The 17,537-nt window shown below is 36.4% G+C and overlaps 1 protein-coding gene across 1 annotated transcript in view; it reads left to right on the forward strand.

The window, feature by feature from the left end:
- Window positions 1–987: 987 nt before the first annotated feature.
- The window catches only part of LOC140227899 (uncharacterized), a 41,705-nt gene continuing 25,155 nt past the window's right edge, over window positions 988–17,537 (forward strand). Inside the window, exon 1 of the mRNA XM_072308283.1 lies at window positions 988–1,003. Within this exon, the coding sequence (XP_072164384.1) occupies window positions 988–1,003 (16 nt within the window). The remainder of the gene's footprint in view (window positions 1,004–17,537) is intronic.

The following is a 17,537-nucleotide window of genomic DNA, read 5'->3' on the forward strand; positions in this document are numbered from 1 at the left end:
CCGCACGAGATGAGTAAATCGGAGTGGGGGAGTGAGTCATATTTTGCGGCGAACTCCGTCGGGTGCAAGAGTCGTATCCAACCCTGGCGGGAAGCAGGTTGTTAGCTCGTTAACAGCATCAAGCGTTTCCATTCTCTCTCACTCTCTTTCCCATGCAAGTTATAGTGAAAAAGTAATGGACGACCCAAGTGAAAGGGTATGAATACATAGTTCGGGCGGACAAACGCGCAAGTAGTGTACATACTGATCGATGCGCGCTATCCGAAGACTTTCGCCTCATATCACTTGCATGCTTTCCAGAGCTGTGTACACTTTGTGCATGATCGCGCTTTGCAGACGTTACGGAGATTTTTACACGGCCGAATGTTTCATTGCCTCTAAGCTCTATGCATGTTCTGGTGTGGAGTAATATATTGATTGTTCGGTCTGTCGGTTTAATCTCTCATTCCCGTAATCCTTCTCCGAAATCCTCGTCTCTTGGCATTTAACTACCTGGAAATTGATGGCAAACGCTCCTGGCATATCAAGAACATAATTTGGGGTATTTATTAATCTTCGGACTGTAAACTGACGTACTTACAACCCAGAGAAAGGGATCCCATGTGTTATAGCATACTGGACCGAAGACTTTTTCAAAACATTACAAACTTTTTGGCGTCACCGCCACATTCTCTCGTACCTTTACCCCCAGACTGACTCGTGGAACTCTGGTGGATAAACGAAGGATTTTCCGCTCGCCAATTGTTCGGTCCCCCCATAATAAATCGCCCTATTTTCCTCGACATTTTGTAAAATCTTGAATGCACACTGCATTTCCTGCAGCTTCAAGAATCGTGAGCCTGTCCTTGTGTGTGTATGTGCGCTTGTCGACACCAGAGACCGTGATTTTCGACGGCTTCCCTCAGGGGGTCTTCGATGACCGACCCTGGTTCTCCCTTCTGGTCCGCGTGGTTTGGATGACACTTCGCAAAGATGATTACAGCCGCCATGACGTCCAGGCAAGGTGAGCCTCCTGATTAGCCATCCCCTCTCCTCCTCCTCCCCCGAAACTATGGCGTTGCAATCAGTTGTATTATGGTTATTCCCAAATGTGTTCATATTCGTGTATTTGTAATGATTTTTGTTTGGAATTAATAACTGTATTGTGTTTTCATCAAAGCATGAATGCTGTGAGTATAGGGTCTAATATACCACTATAATGTGCATGCATGTGTGACGTTTCGATCATTGTATATGATTACTCTAAGATATTTTCATTTTCGTGTATAAATGAATTGTGTTTAAAAGTGAATAAAACATGTGTTTTTATCAAAGCATGAAAGCTTTGGGTATAGGGTCTAATATACCAGAGTGTGTGCGTGCTTGTGCGACGTATGTGTACATGATTGTATGTAGAATGTATGTGTTCGAAATGAATGAATGTATATGGATATGTGTTTGAATCCAATGTCTAATTATCTCTATATTGATACTATATACTGTCTGTCTCTTTAGGTTACCTGTCTATTTTCGTCCTTTAATTACTATCTTTGAAGATACTGGATTTCCTTCCTTATGATCTCGAAGCCTTCGTTCCCATGGTAGTAAGCAATTTAACAAATTGTTCTTTCTTTTCATGAAAAGTGTAAAAACACAGCTTGCACCTAGTACAAAATAGATTTACATTTTATACAAAATATAATTTAGTACGCAAATAGATTTACGAAATTGGTGTTAGAAAAATATTACGTATAGTTCAGTCGTTGTGAAGCTACTTGACATTTACCTCCACACGATAAATTAAAAAAAAAATCAGTAATAGCAATGCAATATAATGCAAAATTGCACATGTTACAAGCATTTCGTGACGTACATGTTACAAACATTTCGTGACGATAAATCTCAATGAACATCGTATATGGATTCGTCAGAATGTACAAAAGAGCTTCTGTAATTGCTTTGAATGGGGAAACAACCCCTGGTACATTTCTGCGTTATATTTCTATATTGAATTTATTTTCATAGAATGCGACTGCGTTTTTTGTTTTGTTTTTTGTTTAAACCTTGTCGCAATCAAATATGCCATCGCCATTTATAGCAAAGAAGTAGATAATTATAGTTTCACGACCAGGAACCAAAATTCACTGTAGAGCTAAGATTGAATTACAATGATTAAAAAAATGGTCTCAGAGGTATCCGCAGTGTTTTGCGTGAGAGGTGTAATACCATACCAACACATGCATGTGCGGTTGAATCGGTATTTAAAGTTCATGAGCAGATAAAAAATGAATGTTATATTTTACTGGTCTATACTAGCGTACGTTGCCAAGTTCTTATCCATGGTTTCTGCCCTGCGTTTGGCACAATGTCTATCTTCGCCCTTTTTAGGAGATGCGAGGGAATAGATTTGGCCTTGTTTCATTGCCAGGAGCTCTCCGAGGATAGGGTGGATGCCCAGAATGTCGCGCTGTTCTTTTTTTTTAATGCAAAATGGCGGAAAGCATGGAGTTTTGGCATTTGAGCAAGTGCTAAACATAAGTGCAGGCAGGGCTGGTATGGATGATATGCACATCTAACAGGGCTGGGGAAGAGGGAGGGTGCAGGGAATAAAGTGGTTCTCTTGATAGTACAGTTGATAAAAGTCTAGAAGTCTAGAAAGAAGGGAAAGGAGGAAAACAGAATAAAGAAGAGAAGGGTGACGGTGAAGAATAACAAGGAAAAGAAGTAGAATTCAACATAAAAATAGCACAAGACGAGAAGGGGCGGAAGAAGAGAAGGAAGAGGAGATGAAGGAGAAAAAGATGCAGTCTGGAGGATCAAGATAAAACAAATGTTTGTAACTGACGTGTCCCTCGATGATGATAAATCATTAATACTCGTGAGATTGACGTGCAATGTGCGATGTTATAGCTGTGTTTTATTGTGGATACTTACCGAAATATTCTTTGTAACATAAACACAGAATAATAAAGAAGTTCCATTCGATCTTCACGTTGATCATCATTCTCACAGTGGAAGGCAAACCCTGTATTAATCTTAACTTATTGTCAGTTGCTTCTTGTCGCGGTGCAAGTCTATTATTAATTGTGCTGTACAGTGTATAGGTATGACGCTTAGAACTACACGTATGTATGTGTCACTTAAAGTCCCGTCGTCAAACGCTGCAATCGAGGAGCAGTTGCTTAATGACTAAGCTGCACACACTGTAAGGCACAGGAGCTATGTGGCTGTTGATGAATACTGACTCCTTGCGTCTTTTGTTTTTTCCAAAAATAAACGGTTACGAATTTCGTCGTTTTGTCTCGGCAGACAGCACATTCAACAGCGAGAATATTCATTTTCAAATTGTAGCTTCTCCTCGACGTACATTTTCAAACACATGTATGTATGTTTTCGGCCTGCATAGATAGAAAGATAGATAGATAGATAGATAGATAGATAGATAGATAGATAGATAGATAGATAGTATAGATAGAGAGATAGATAGATAGATAGATACATAGATAGAGAGATAGATAGATAGATAGATAGATAGATAGATAGATAGATAAATAGATAAATAAATGAGAGGTAGATCGATGATTATAATAGATATCTCACTGGTCACGAGTTTGAAAGGCTGTGTGCTAAATTATATTTCGCAGTGATTTTACCTAAGTACTAGAACTCCACATGGTGCCGTCCTTGGTAGTTCTATTACTGTCCATTTCAGTTGGCTGACTATCTCTTTTGCATCACGCACTTCGTCGTTGCTACATCGTTTTCTCGTGCTTTACTGGCAGGTGTACAGGAGAGAGGAAATTTCGCGCAAACTACGTAACAGTGGATCTGCCGAACCGAAATGTATAGTGAAAGCCAATATACTTAAATAAACTAACGAGTAACGTAAATATCACTATACAAATATAAATACACACATTGACACACTTCTTGTGGGGATATCTCTGGTATACCAAGATTCCCCTCTCCCGTGTACATTGATATGCACACACAATTCGTGTGTAGGTGGTCGTGATGAGTGCTCGATTAGTACTGATCACGTCACTAACAACGTAATATGTACGAACAGCATGAAAAACCATCTTCCGGAATCGCTTACACACAGTGTGGCTCGATGTTCCAGGTAAGTTTCGAGTACTTCTCCGAAAGAGAGGGAAAGTTTTTTCCGTACGTACATATAGCTACCCACCGAAATGCCCACGTCTGTTGTAAATCTTGGAAAAGGACTGGTCATCGAGTCAGACCTCTGAAAAACAAAAAAAAACAAAAAAGGCTAACGAACAAAACAGAATGATATATATATATATGTATATATATATATATATATATATATATATATATATATATATATATATATTTATATAAAACAATTGTTTATTTTTTTTCTGAAAATTTCTCTTCGGATGATGAACGTTGGATGACCTCCACAGAGTGAAATTGGCAACGCCTGCACGAAACCAAGCAGAAGTTCAGATCAGTTTCTCTGTGCTGATTATGTGAATACAATACTGTCAGCTTCATCCTCGCGATGATTTGCAAATGCGGCTCATTTAAAACTAATTAAGCAACTGTCAAAGGAACCAGGTGTCAAAGGCCTTATGATGGCTAGCAACACATGGTTTGAACACCAGACGTGCAATGGCTTTGAACAAGGAAATCTATCAAATTAGATAAAAGATAGGGTCAAATAGACACCGTAAAGCAGAAACTGTTGACTATGATTATTCTTTTTCTTCTTATCATAAAGACGATTGGATGGTGTGAATAAATGGAAAGAGCAATCCAGAGGAAACGGTAAAAATTGTTCATGCAGTTTACATGAAAATTAGAGAATCAAATTAGATTATTACAGCAAACAGGAGGAATACTTAAAAACGATAGGATGCTCCCCCATACTACATATTAAGGCGAAACAGAAGAAGAGGCTGAAAGATGCAAATAATGTGAACAAAACTGAAACAGTTATTAATTTTGAGACAAGACCTAGCCAGCGAGGAGAATGATGGGTAAAGTGTACAAAAAAAAGAAGAAGCAAATATAAATCGTTAAAAGAAAACTAAAAGAAAACACGTCAGATGTAAGATAAGTTATGTCCCAAGGGAGCAGAACTACGTCGCAACTTGCGAAGTCAGAGCCTTTCTGCCTCTGATTATTGTCGAGTTCAGAGAGAGAGAGAGAGAGAGCTGGCTATCACTTATGACTCATTTTAGCGTACCTGGACACATTATTGATTTACGTGTAAGGTCATCCCGTTGAGATGAGCTTCTAGTGATTTAAATGAATCAATTAATTTTGTCAGAAACTCTAACCTCATTGAGCCTAATATAGTACTGAGGATATAGTAAAGAGCATGATTTTTTCTGATTTTTTTTTTTTTTTGGGGGGGGGGGTCCCCTATAGTTATTGGTAACATTTTCGAGACTTTCCCGTGTAACGCAATTATCTTGGCGTATATTCAAGGGGAAAAAATGCTGCGTTGTTGTGTTATCCTTATTTGACAAATTTATTTGAGAAAAAAAAATGTATCCAAATATTCATAGCAATGTATATTTGTACATGACATTGTATAGTTATGATGATGACAACTTCGTATGAGCTTGTCCCCAAACTTGCTATATGAATAGTGGTGGGTCATGATCAATAAACGTTGGCTATCAAACTAATGAAAAAAAAAGAGACAACAGAAATGTTTACAATTTTGATTTCTTTCCATTCGGGGCTCAGAGTTTAAAGAATGTCAGTTATACATCATGGAAGACCTCATAGTGAAAAGATATTGTGACTAAACTAGAGTTAATAATCCTGGTTGTTATCGTTCTACATCTCCATGACAATATAACCATTCTCTTCAAAGAGGCGAATATCCCACAAAAGGAACATATTCAAGGCACGTCACATAATAACCACGTTTGTAAAACAAATTTAATGCACAAGTATACATTATGTAAAATAGTCTTAGAAGTTCATGCGAAAGTCATGTATCCATCCAAATGAGTCAACTCTCTTGACTATCTTGAATTGTCTTCTTGGTCAAACTTCACCAATGATCGCGCTGGTCGTAAGACGTAAGTGTTTTTACAGTGCGTAGAGAAGTAAAGTGTTGACGCAAATTTTCGAGAATCATTACATAAGCATCACGTAATCAACAAGCACTCTGTCATCCACGTGTTGGAAAGGCCCCTTGTTGAACTCTCCCTGACCCCATCTCTTCTCCATCAGTGCGTTGCAGAGTTAACCTTCTTCATATTATCTGTTCCCAATATCTTCCCACAGTGACGTCAGCATGACGTTGACACTAGAAAGGAAGCAATATGCAAATGAGAAAATACTTGTGTAGACTCTGTCACTATGCCAAGAATTAGATTGCATCACAATCAAGATACTCGAACAACATTCAGATTTTCTTCACTATGAATATTACATAAATGTACAAATTTAGAAAATGACGACGATCCTTAAAAATGTGATAATCGACATTAATGTACTTGCAATACTTTGTCGTTATTTCATCTTCCTAAAATACTTCTGAGGAATTATATCTAAAGTATACAGATAATTACAAACGGGTGCGATAATATCGTTGCGGTTGAACTAAAATGATAGTGCGTTTAGAGGAATCCGTTTGACATAACAATATGCCTTTATTGCAACTGATGAACAAATTGCCCTATACATCGACGTAAATTTATAGTTGCAATGAAAACATCTTGACGGAAGAATTTCATGAATTTGAATATGCCTTTATCTACCTTTTCCATCTCTGGTCTTCTTAAATAAGATGTATTGATGTATCCAAAGTAGTGGGATGAACCTATACAGGGAGGTACTTTAGGCTCGCCTTGTACCTCCTTGACCTATCTGACATATCTGACGTAATTTTCTTCCACACGCAAAGAGTACAAATTTAAAATACCAAGTAAACAACTTGCCAGATATTAATGATCATCTAAACATTTGCAATGGGACAAAATAGATAAAACATTGTTGATTTTGAAAAATTTAAAAATGTCCTTGGTGCCTACTTGTAATCATATCCACGAAGTCGAACACATTTCTCAAGTGGCTGTTTCTTAATAATTTTTGTGGCATTTTCGTGGCAATCGGCATACAGCAGTTCTATATCCACATAGAAAATTGCAGATTATGATGAGGTCGAAGAAAGTGTTATGTTCAATAACTTAACAAAAAACATAAACATGTAAACATATTTTCCCGGTGTATATCTCTTTTGCCCGTTTTTCATTATTTATCGAGGGATTGCGCAGTTGTATCACTTTCTTGGCATTCGTATCAGTTTTGTAATATACACAAAGTAATCTTTAGCTTCAGCGTGTGTGAACATAATGGAGTGTTAAAGGTACTGTTTACCATTAGGAGCAGCGATTTAAAAAAAAAAATGTTCGAGTTATCACATGTGATGCATATGTTATAGGTCCGTTGTATCACAAAACATCCTACCACATTAAAAAAAAAAAAGATGTAGTAAAGCCTAAAATATAAGGAGATTTTTCTCACTAAACCGTAACTGTAGACGGGTTAGTCTAAAGACAATTTTTATCATAATTATTGTTCACATTTTGTATATTTAACATTGATGATACTGATTCAAAATTTTACATTGGCTGTTTCTATCCCTAACTCATATTTCAGAACTATTTTGAAACACTAAAGCTGGGTCTTTGTTTCAACTGCAAGTGGTAGATAATGTCTTACTATATGAAACAAGACCAAGAAAATAATGGGTGGATATCGGATAGATGGATGACTAATAATGCATGATTATCACAATAATAACCACAAAAAGTTATTATTAGCACCAACTGTTGTCACTGTTGTGGTTGATATAGCATTATAATCATCCCCATCATTATTCATCATAGCATTTCAGAGAGGAATGATTCGCCAAAGTTTGGTATCGATATCTTTCTATGTCAACCTCTTACTTTGCTCCTCCAATAAACCCCTTTCATCTTCTCCCTCTGTCTAAAGATTGTCATTGTCAGCCATGATTGACGTGTCATTGTGACAATGCTTATACCCCTGGACAACTCCTGACCGATTTGGGTGTGAGCTTACGGTCAAGATCGTCTGCAATCAGATATTGAATTAGAGCAACAGTTACATTGAAGCCATTGCGCCCCGTGGTTGCCTGATCACACCGCATGAATCACTGATAAAATCGAGGGCAATCCGTTCGTCAAGCCGAGCGAATCTCAGCAGAAGATTTTCTATTCGATTCTAAGCGTTAAATATAGCTCGTGATTCAAACTTTTCCTCCAAAGATAGCGGAGGATCATCTTGTCATGGAGCTGATTCGTAAGCAGTGTCAAAAAGGTGCAGTTTCGCCTTCAACGCGCGCACGAAGCAGCGATGAAGTAACTCGTATTCTGAAGGGGATCAAAAATCATACCAGTGGATATGGATCCTTCTTTCATTCAACCTGTATTTAATCATGAATTTGACTATCGAAGAAGAAAGTGCAAGAAGGCTATGCTTCTGACGTAACGCGCAAATTGAACGGGTTTTTTTTTTTTCAGTTTCAATTAGATTTCAACTTGTTTTATTATTGTTAAACTCCTAGAAAAGTTTAGACGTTGGTGTTTTTTTTTTCTGGAAAACGGATCTCTTCTGCAGCCTTCCATAACATCCATAGAATCTAGATTTCATGCAAAACTTTTAATTTGTCACTTCTGAGCAAATACATTTGAAATATTTTTTTTTTTTGTATAATATTCAATTATGCCTGCATTAAGCTATTTTCCATTTACTTTCCTGAGCTGTTTTGAGATTAATCCATTCCCTGTTCCCCGAACAATGATCATGAAACCACAATTGTCGATTTCACATTACTTCTGTCTTTTTAAGGTTCATCGTAGGTTTAAAAATATACGTCTCATATCATAATACAATGTACATGTATAATACAAAGACCATTACAAAGTTTTGATGTTTAAATCAATTCTCGAAATATGTCAAGCTCTCTAAAATGGAAACACACCCTTGCTTTGTTCATATCACATATCATAAACACAGTATATTACCATTTTTTTTTATCTAATTGACTTGTGTATGTTCAGATTGGTTGTTTATGAAAATTCAGCAATTAGTATTCTTTTTATTGATTATTGATTGTATCCACTTTGATATGTATCTTTAACAACAACAACAACAACAAACAACAACAACAACGCACTTAACTTACTATGTCTTCACAATTTTTGCACAATATGTGAATATCTTTATTTTCTATATTGTATCATCTTAATGTAATAATGATTTTTGCATGTATTGTGTGTATGTTACTCCACAATTCAGCCTTTTGGATGCCATGACAATTTTGTTAATAAACCAAATTGATTTGAATTAAACATATATATCATATTTTTCATATCATATGTAATACAAATGTACAAACATACATAAACGATTGCGTATATTGAAAGTACATACAAATTGTATACTAAACAAAAACTGAAAGTCCATTATATGTTAAGTTATTATTCAGATCAATTCTCAAGCAGAAAACGAAATGACATATTTGATTTCAATGTGTTATTTCCTACACATTATACATACAGAAGGAAGCGATGAAAACATGACACGCGAAGAGATCAATAACACGACATTCCAGAGCTAGACATAACAGCATTAGTGATTGAGATCCTTGCTGAAATTCGTATTTCCGCTTCCGCTCAATGTCTGCGTCGATGGTAACGCGCTGCACCCCTATATATCATTAAAGGGGCCCTGAAATCCAAATGCACATTGATTTGTTTTGATTTATGATACCCTCAACATCACTTTTGCGGTAAAACAAATATCTAAAAACATTTCATATATTTTTAACGATTTTTTCTTCTATTTTTCTTCAGATTACTTGGGAACAGCAAAAAAAAAAAAAATCCTTCCAAACCAATCAATATTAATATTCTTGAGATTACCTCATATGTCAATCATTGCTGAAGTACTGAAATGTTTAACAAAAGACATTGAAATGCACCTTCCCTTCGACTCAGCATAACTTGCATGTTCCCTCGCCATGTCTTTTGTTAGTCACATTAATATGACAGAAACATGCAAGTTATGATGACAGATGAGGTCATCTCAAGAATATTAGTATTGGTTGGTTTGGAAGGATTTTTTTTGTGGGCGTTCCCAAGTAATCTGTAGAAAAATAGAAGAAAAAAAATCGTTAAAAATATATAAAATGTTTCTAGATATTTGTTTTACGGCAAAAGTGATGTTGAGGGTATCATAAATCAACACTAATCAACATTCATTTGGATTTCAGGGCCCCTTTAATAATTCGCACAGCACATTATAAACAGGGGGTGGGGGAATCGCCGCTCTTCAGAATCCATGAGGAGAGCCGTTCCTCTGTTTTTGCGATTGACAGTTTGAACCTGGGTGGCTGGAGTGCCCTGGAAGTGGGAAATTAAATTCCAGACACTCTAAAAATAAAACGAGATATTAAAGAGTTATGCAAGACAAAGCATCATGGGGGAAATCCGTGAAGCTGCACACGAGCGTTCATGACAATTGTAATAAAAGTTTAGACAAAGAGTCACACTTATCGTGAGACATAGATTTTACATCTCGTTGAAGTTTTGATACAGAATGTCATTATTCTTTAACAAAGTTATTGTAAACCTGAAACATTAGTGTGTACATTGGAGTGATTGAGCCACAATGATTTCAATAATTCTATAATGTAATTTGAAGGTTAACATTACAAAGAGATGCAAATAATGTCCCGTAGGATTAAGGGCTGTTATGAAAGGTATGAGCTATGATAAATAGTATACTTTACATACTCCTAAATGTACACTGCTGCATAGCATTTGCACTAATCAATCCATAATCAATCTAGATGTCCAAGCCTTGATAATTACACCGTTGACAACTTTCCAAGCATGATATTGTAGGGATTAATAGCTATACCATCATGAAAGATACAAGCTGTAATAAGTGTTATGCTTTATAATAATTATACTCATACATTCATACTGCTGCACGCATCTGCATAGATTATTCCATAATCCATTCTTCGACATACTATTATACTTTCAAGCCTTCATAATGACACCATTGAAAACTTTCTAAAGAAAATATTGTGATTTGAGCAACCCAAGCTGGCCGAACTTTTCAGTTGGTTGTCAGCTGCTGGTAGCCCCATCTTTGCAAGGTGACAAAATACAGAATGAAACCGCAGTGGATTGACGAATAAACGAGCAAACTATAAGCGGTAAACAAGACATGGGGTACAAGGTGACAAGTCTCGAAGGCTATCAAAGCAATTTGCTTGTTTTTAACATCGTATACCTCTTGTTCACTAAATCAAAATGATACATACAATTTCTTTTAGTTCCATATCTGTTGTTACTTTTATTTTCTGTTATCTGTGTTTGGAACTTACAGTATATTGCTTTGTACATTTGCTTGCATTTTCTGTTGTCTCTGATGTGAAATATTCGAGGATTGAATGTGTTTGTAAATGAACTTTATAAAACACATTTGGCAATGTCTGGACTTCGTATGTTTCTTTTTCTTTTCTTTTCTTTTCTTTTCTTTTCTTTTCTCTTCTTTTTCTATTAATTCTGCAACGAGGACGTACGTTTCCAGCTAAATTACTGATCTAAGTAGGTCAGGTCAGGCAAGGTGCGCTAGAAATGTGTTCTGCTACTTTTCTTGAAAATTGCCAAACTTCTCTTTGGTTCAAATTCCTAATTGATTGGTTTAAGTTAGTCAATTATCTTAAATTGTTCTGAGCAAATAGTATCTGCGGCAATTCTTTGATGATTTAATATCGTGACATTGGCCTTAGATACCATCCTTTGATTTAATTTCCGTGATCATTTCATAACTCCATGAGGCTAACACTTGTTAAGCACCAGACCACACAAAAAAGTGAGAAAAAAAAAAGTGTTTATTGAGGACTGGTAGATGGGTGAATATCAGCCCAGGCATTTAAAGAAAACGTGGAGATCTTTTCCCGCGCTTTGAGGCCAGGTCCCTGAACAGGTTGAACTAAAGGAATTTCTACAAGGTTCTATGATATTGCTATCTCCACTAGCCATGATACATTTTCTTGAAGATATGATATATCTCTCTCCCTCTCTCTCCCCATCTCTCTCCCTCTCTTTCTTTCTTTCCCTCTTTCTCTCTCACTCTGTCTGCCTCTCTCTGCCTGTTACCATGACTCACTAATGCCTGACGCAAACTAAAGTGGCACTCCAGGAAAGTGACTCGTCTTCAGCACATCCTCCTCTCATCAACCCCCCTCCTCTCCCCCCCCCCCTCCCTCTCTCTCTCTCCCTTCTCTCTCTCTCTCTCTTCTTCACATCTACAAACACAAACACGCTTACACACACTCACACAAACACGAGAATACTCACCCACACAACCATGCAAACAGCCCAACAAATAAACCTGCAAAACAAAACATAAACACAAACATAACATACGCACACACGCGATTTTGTGTCATCGAGTGTTTGTATGTTTCTTTCTTTCTTTTTTTCTTTGTTTTCTTCTTTACTTATTTGTTTTGTTTTTAGTCATCTGTTCCGGAAAGTCCGCAATAAGAGCTGAGGAACTGACGAAAAAAAAAATGCGTAATGGATATAAAAAGATGAAGAGAGATAGAGAAAAAAGAAAGGGGAATGACTTAGACTTTCATTAAATTTTGGCTGGTCAATTACTGGTGCGAATACTTCTAAGGCACAACATGCCTCACAAGCCAGAATGATTATGATATAATGTTATTATTTTGTGAAATTGAATACTATCATTGTGTACCCTGTATTCAGAGTGTCTAATGTATATCATATTATTTCAGCATCATGTTATGTATCATTTGTTTATATATGAAGCATGCAAAAATAGAATAATCAATCAAACCAAAGTACATAGATACCGGTCCCTGTAAAACTAGTTGCTCTTAATATAAGGTACACATACAAACACAAACACGACAATCACATATACATATAGTAGATAATTTTATTACAGTCATATTTTGTACACTGTGCCTGTGATTTTTCGGAGCAGCTCCTAAAGAGAAATTCAACCCGGAAAAATAAATAAACTTCAAAAGAAAGAGAAAAGTATTCCCTATATACAGAACGATACAAAAATGACAAAAATCGGATATGAAATGAGGAAGACAATAAATTGTACATTTTTTTTCAGAAAACATTTCTTGACCAATCACTGTGAATATCCAAATGAACCAGTTGATGCTGTCATAGCCTCACAATTTTTCATGTACGTTATAATATATGAAATTCGGGAAAATTGTTATTTTTATCAAATACAAGTAAAAGCATGTTGTAAAACCAAAATTATATCAAAGTTAACGTTTGTTCTTTTTCATTTGGGGTTGCTTTAAGGCAAGTTTTATATCTATACAGCTGAAATATAAGATTTTTGTCATTTCTGTATATGAAATGAATGAAAAATTTTGAGAGCATGACATCGTCAACTTGCTGGTCAAGGGCTGGTCAAGAAATGTTTTCCGAAATAATGTGAAATTTCAAAATGTCATATCTTCCCTATTTCTTACTAGTATCCGATTTTTGTCATTTTTGTATCGTTCTGTAGGGAATATTTTTCTCTTTCTTTTGAAGTTTGTTTATTTTTGGTCGTGGATTTCCTCTTTAATACTTTACAGCCCACAACATGTTAATGTCTGTATAGGGCATAATGTAAAAACAATTTGACAATGAGAATATCAGATTTAATTGCAAAGAATTGCAAATATCTTCAAATCATACATTCATACAAATATACATACATACATACAATCATACATACATAGATGGATATATATATATAAATGTATAGTACTCAATAGTAGATAGATATATATGTATATATATATATATATATATATATATATATATATATATATATATATATATATATTCATGTATATATAAAAGATAGACAGACAGACAGATAGATAGATATACATAAGATAGACTGATAGCTATCTAGATAGATACAATACATGCATACATACATACATACATACATACATACATACATGGATAGGTAGAGATAGATAGATAGAGAAAGAAAGAAAGGAAGAGACAGACAAACAAACAGAGACGCGGGGGGGGGGGTATTTCCGTTGTTTCAGCCGCGGCGCCATCTCTCGAGGCGCCAATACGCCATACCTTGGTATAGCAATCGGCATGTGACCTGACCGACGCCCAAACATAGTCAGACAACCCAGATGTGACCTGCGGATTATGCAAGACAGCGGCTCTCGATCCTCCCGAACCTACGGGGTCGGTTCGTTTTCTTTGATAAGCCCTGTCATCTCCTCCTAACATAATTATGTACTGGATTCAGGAGTCAGCTCAGCTTTCTTGAGGTACCCAATTCGCTCGGTAACAGCGAAATAACGCGATTACAAGGTCTAAACCTTAAAATCATTAACGGCGTGAGTCGCGCGGCTATTCTTGGACGGGGCGAGCCTGGCGAGGCTGCCTTTCGTTCTTTGACAGGGCGCTAAATTTAGCGGCAGGAAGGAACATATTTAGAATGTCCAATATCCGACATGTTGGGGGAAAAATTAAGGGAAAGGAGGATGAGAATGAGTGATATAGAGAGGCAGAAAAGTTGAAGGGGAGAGGGAAGAGTTTACAGGTCGTAGAGCCTCTATCTTTGTTTCTGCTAAGTGATTTGAGAGTCCTAAAAATGTGGCCGAGGAAAAAGGTACCAGTAGCGTCCTGTAGGAATTCCAGGCTCAGTGGATTTACACAATTGTATATAATCTGTATGCTAGGCTCCAATTTGTGTTATATGTAATCTTCTATCGTTTACTTTTAGATTACAACACACATTTACTACCACCCAACAGTGCAAAGCTGATGAAAGTAAATGCATTATCATGTATTACAAATGAAATGAACATAATGATGGATTGGATTTAATCACCTACAGCATCTTAAGTCAACCGCTTTCTGCAAAGTGTTTACTTCCAGGTTAAAGATTTTCTCAACATTGCAAGGGGTGCCCTTGTCTGAAGTGTGCTATCAGGTTTGAGACCCAAATTATTTCTCGTGACAGAAATGCACTAAAAGTTTTGTACTGTTGAAACTGCGGACTTTCTCCCATCAGGCAGAGAAGTTTGTTTTGTTTTTCTTCTTTTTTTGTATTCCACATTTCACATCATTTTCCATTCCATTAAAGTGAGAATCACAACACTAAGTATTATCAATTTCAGGTGGAAACAAACAGATATAAATGTTTAAGCAAAATGATAAGAATAACGATAGTCATGATATGTGAGGAACCTACTAAAATCAGAAGAGTGTACATTGTAGGCTTCTAAAGAGTGAGCTCCTGACGGGAAAAAAAAAATTGCGAAAATATAAGAGAAACAGAACGTCGATAATGTATAATAAAGTTAAGTATTGTTTTAAAAAGTTACGTAATATGCGCTAAGTTGGGAGACCGTCTCCATCCCACCTACCTGCACCAACCACCATGACTGAAACTATGTTGACCCTAATTCCACTGTAAGTTTCTTCGCTTTCTTCAAGCCTATCACAATGAAATATTTTGCCCTTTAAAAAAAGAAAAAATGTAGGCGTGCTCAATTCTATCATCTTAAAACAGTGCTCGATAAAATGAAACTATAGATTGCTTATACATTTCATGTTCTTTGACGTTCTCTTTCAGCATGTTCAGCATGATAAGGGAATCTTGTTTCCTCTTCAGCCTCGCATCGTCTACATTTTCTCTTTAAATTAGTGCCTCGTCATACTACTTTAAACATTCCTTTTTCAACGAATTCTTGGTGTTGACGAAATAGGGAGATTTATGTGGTATGCTTATCATTGGAATACAGTAATTGGAAAACTCTGAGCGCATGTTCTATGGACAAAACTTTCGATGTCTTCCTAGAAATCTATTAAGGTGCCTTTCTCGTTGGGGGCGAGTAGCCGCGAGTTACCTGTGAACACGGCTAAACATTATGAACGAATTAGACAATAAAAATGACGTGTTGGAAAAAAAAACAGACATAGAAATAAGATTAAAGGGGATGATACTCCTCGATTAAAGATAAAGTATTCTACACGTCACTCCTGAAGGACATAAAGTCAATTACTTCCATCAATCATAATTGTTATACCTTCATTGTTTGCTTCCCGTAAATCAAAAAGGTTGACTCGCCACAAAACTTCCAGATGTTTAGCTGTTTAACAGGGAAAAGAAACTCGCCACAAATCAATCGCAGGCTTACCACTGATCTAATTTCTGCACCTCACGAGTTGGCATTATCCCTTGACAGTCACCATTAATATCGCTCCCTTCTTTGGACAGACAATCCTGCCCAATTACTTGGTTCATTGTCACGGCGATCTGTTGATTAGGAACGACCCTGTGGTCTGCACACCAAGCTTCCTGTCTAGATTAGGCCCCTTTCAGACGGTGAAAACAAAGTCACATCTCATGTGAATTAAGCATTGGGATGAATGCGGCAGCCTTGGTGTGACCGTTTCATCGTGTGTCTGTGTCTGTGTATATGCCTTAATGTCTTATGAATTTTAAAAGTCATAACCATGACTATCATTCTTGTATAAGGAGTAACAGATTGGAACACTTACTGCACCTCTTATGATGACAAATTTATAGCATACGTTTATTCATTTCTTCCTCAATTCATGGTGTTTATATGATATTTAGACGTATTGAGAATATGCATTTTTTTATTTTCATATCACTTGTTCTTTTCTGGTGATTTATTTGTACATTACCACTCTTTGTTGAAAATGAAATAAAAGGAACGAAACGAAACGAAGACAGTATAATTTCTGAAGTATAGGGCCTTACGAGTAATAACAGTACCTTATCTTTCTTGCATAGGGAAATCGACTTAAAAACAAACAAATAAAAAAAGCAATATTGATTCTCACCAGAGGTCAGTAAACTGTAGTCAAATGAACACAACTGGTCGTCTGGGTTAGTCAATACTTCGGTACTGCATTGGTTTGAGATGAAATATTTTCCAAGGTCGTGATTATTTCTTCTGAGATATCGCATCATCATACTGTATTTTGTCAAAGTATTCGTATCTGACGCAAAGAGCTCAAGACTAATATTGTTGAATAGATAGAATATATATCACAGAATCCAAATTATACCAGTGATATGTTTTTATATTCTTTATATATTCTTTGTATATGCTACAGACTCCTTGACGCTCATACAGTATAATAATAAAAATGCTTGCCATTGAATTGAAACAGATTCGTTTGTTGCCTCGATATCAAGTCAGTCTTAAAATGTGGTTCTATCACCACATAATGTTAATAATATCCTTTCTGTCTCCAATCCTGTTCATAACCTCCTCCTCCCCTCCCCAATATACCTCCGTGACTCATCACCGACCATGAAACCGTACTTTTATGAAATCACCAGCACCAAACAGCTTAAGTAAGGGTCTCTGAGTTATTATTGTCGCCATGACAACGGGTACACGTTTTGCTTCTACCGTCTGGGTTAGATTACTCAAAAATAGTCACGCTCTTTTTATTCGCAAG

Source organism: Diadema setosum, chromosome 4 (genome assembly GCF_964275005.1).
Source record: "Diadema setosum chromosome 4, eeDiaSeto1, whole genome shotgun sequence".
Taxonomy (NCBI): domain Eukaryota; kingdom Metazoa; phylum Echinodermata; class Echinoidea; order Diadematoida; family Diadematidae; genus Diadema; species Diadema setosum.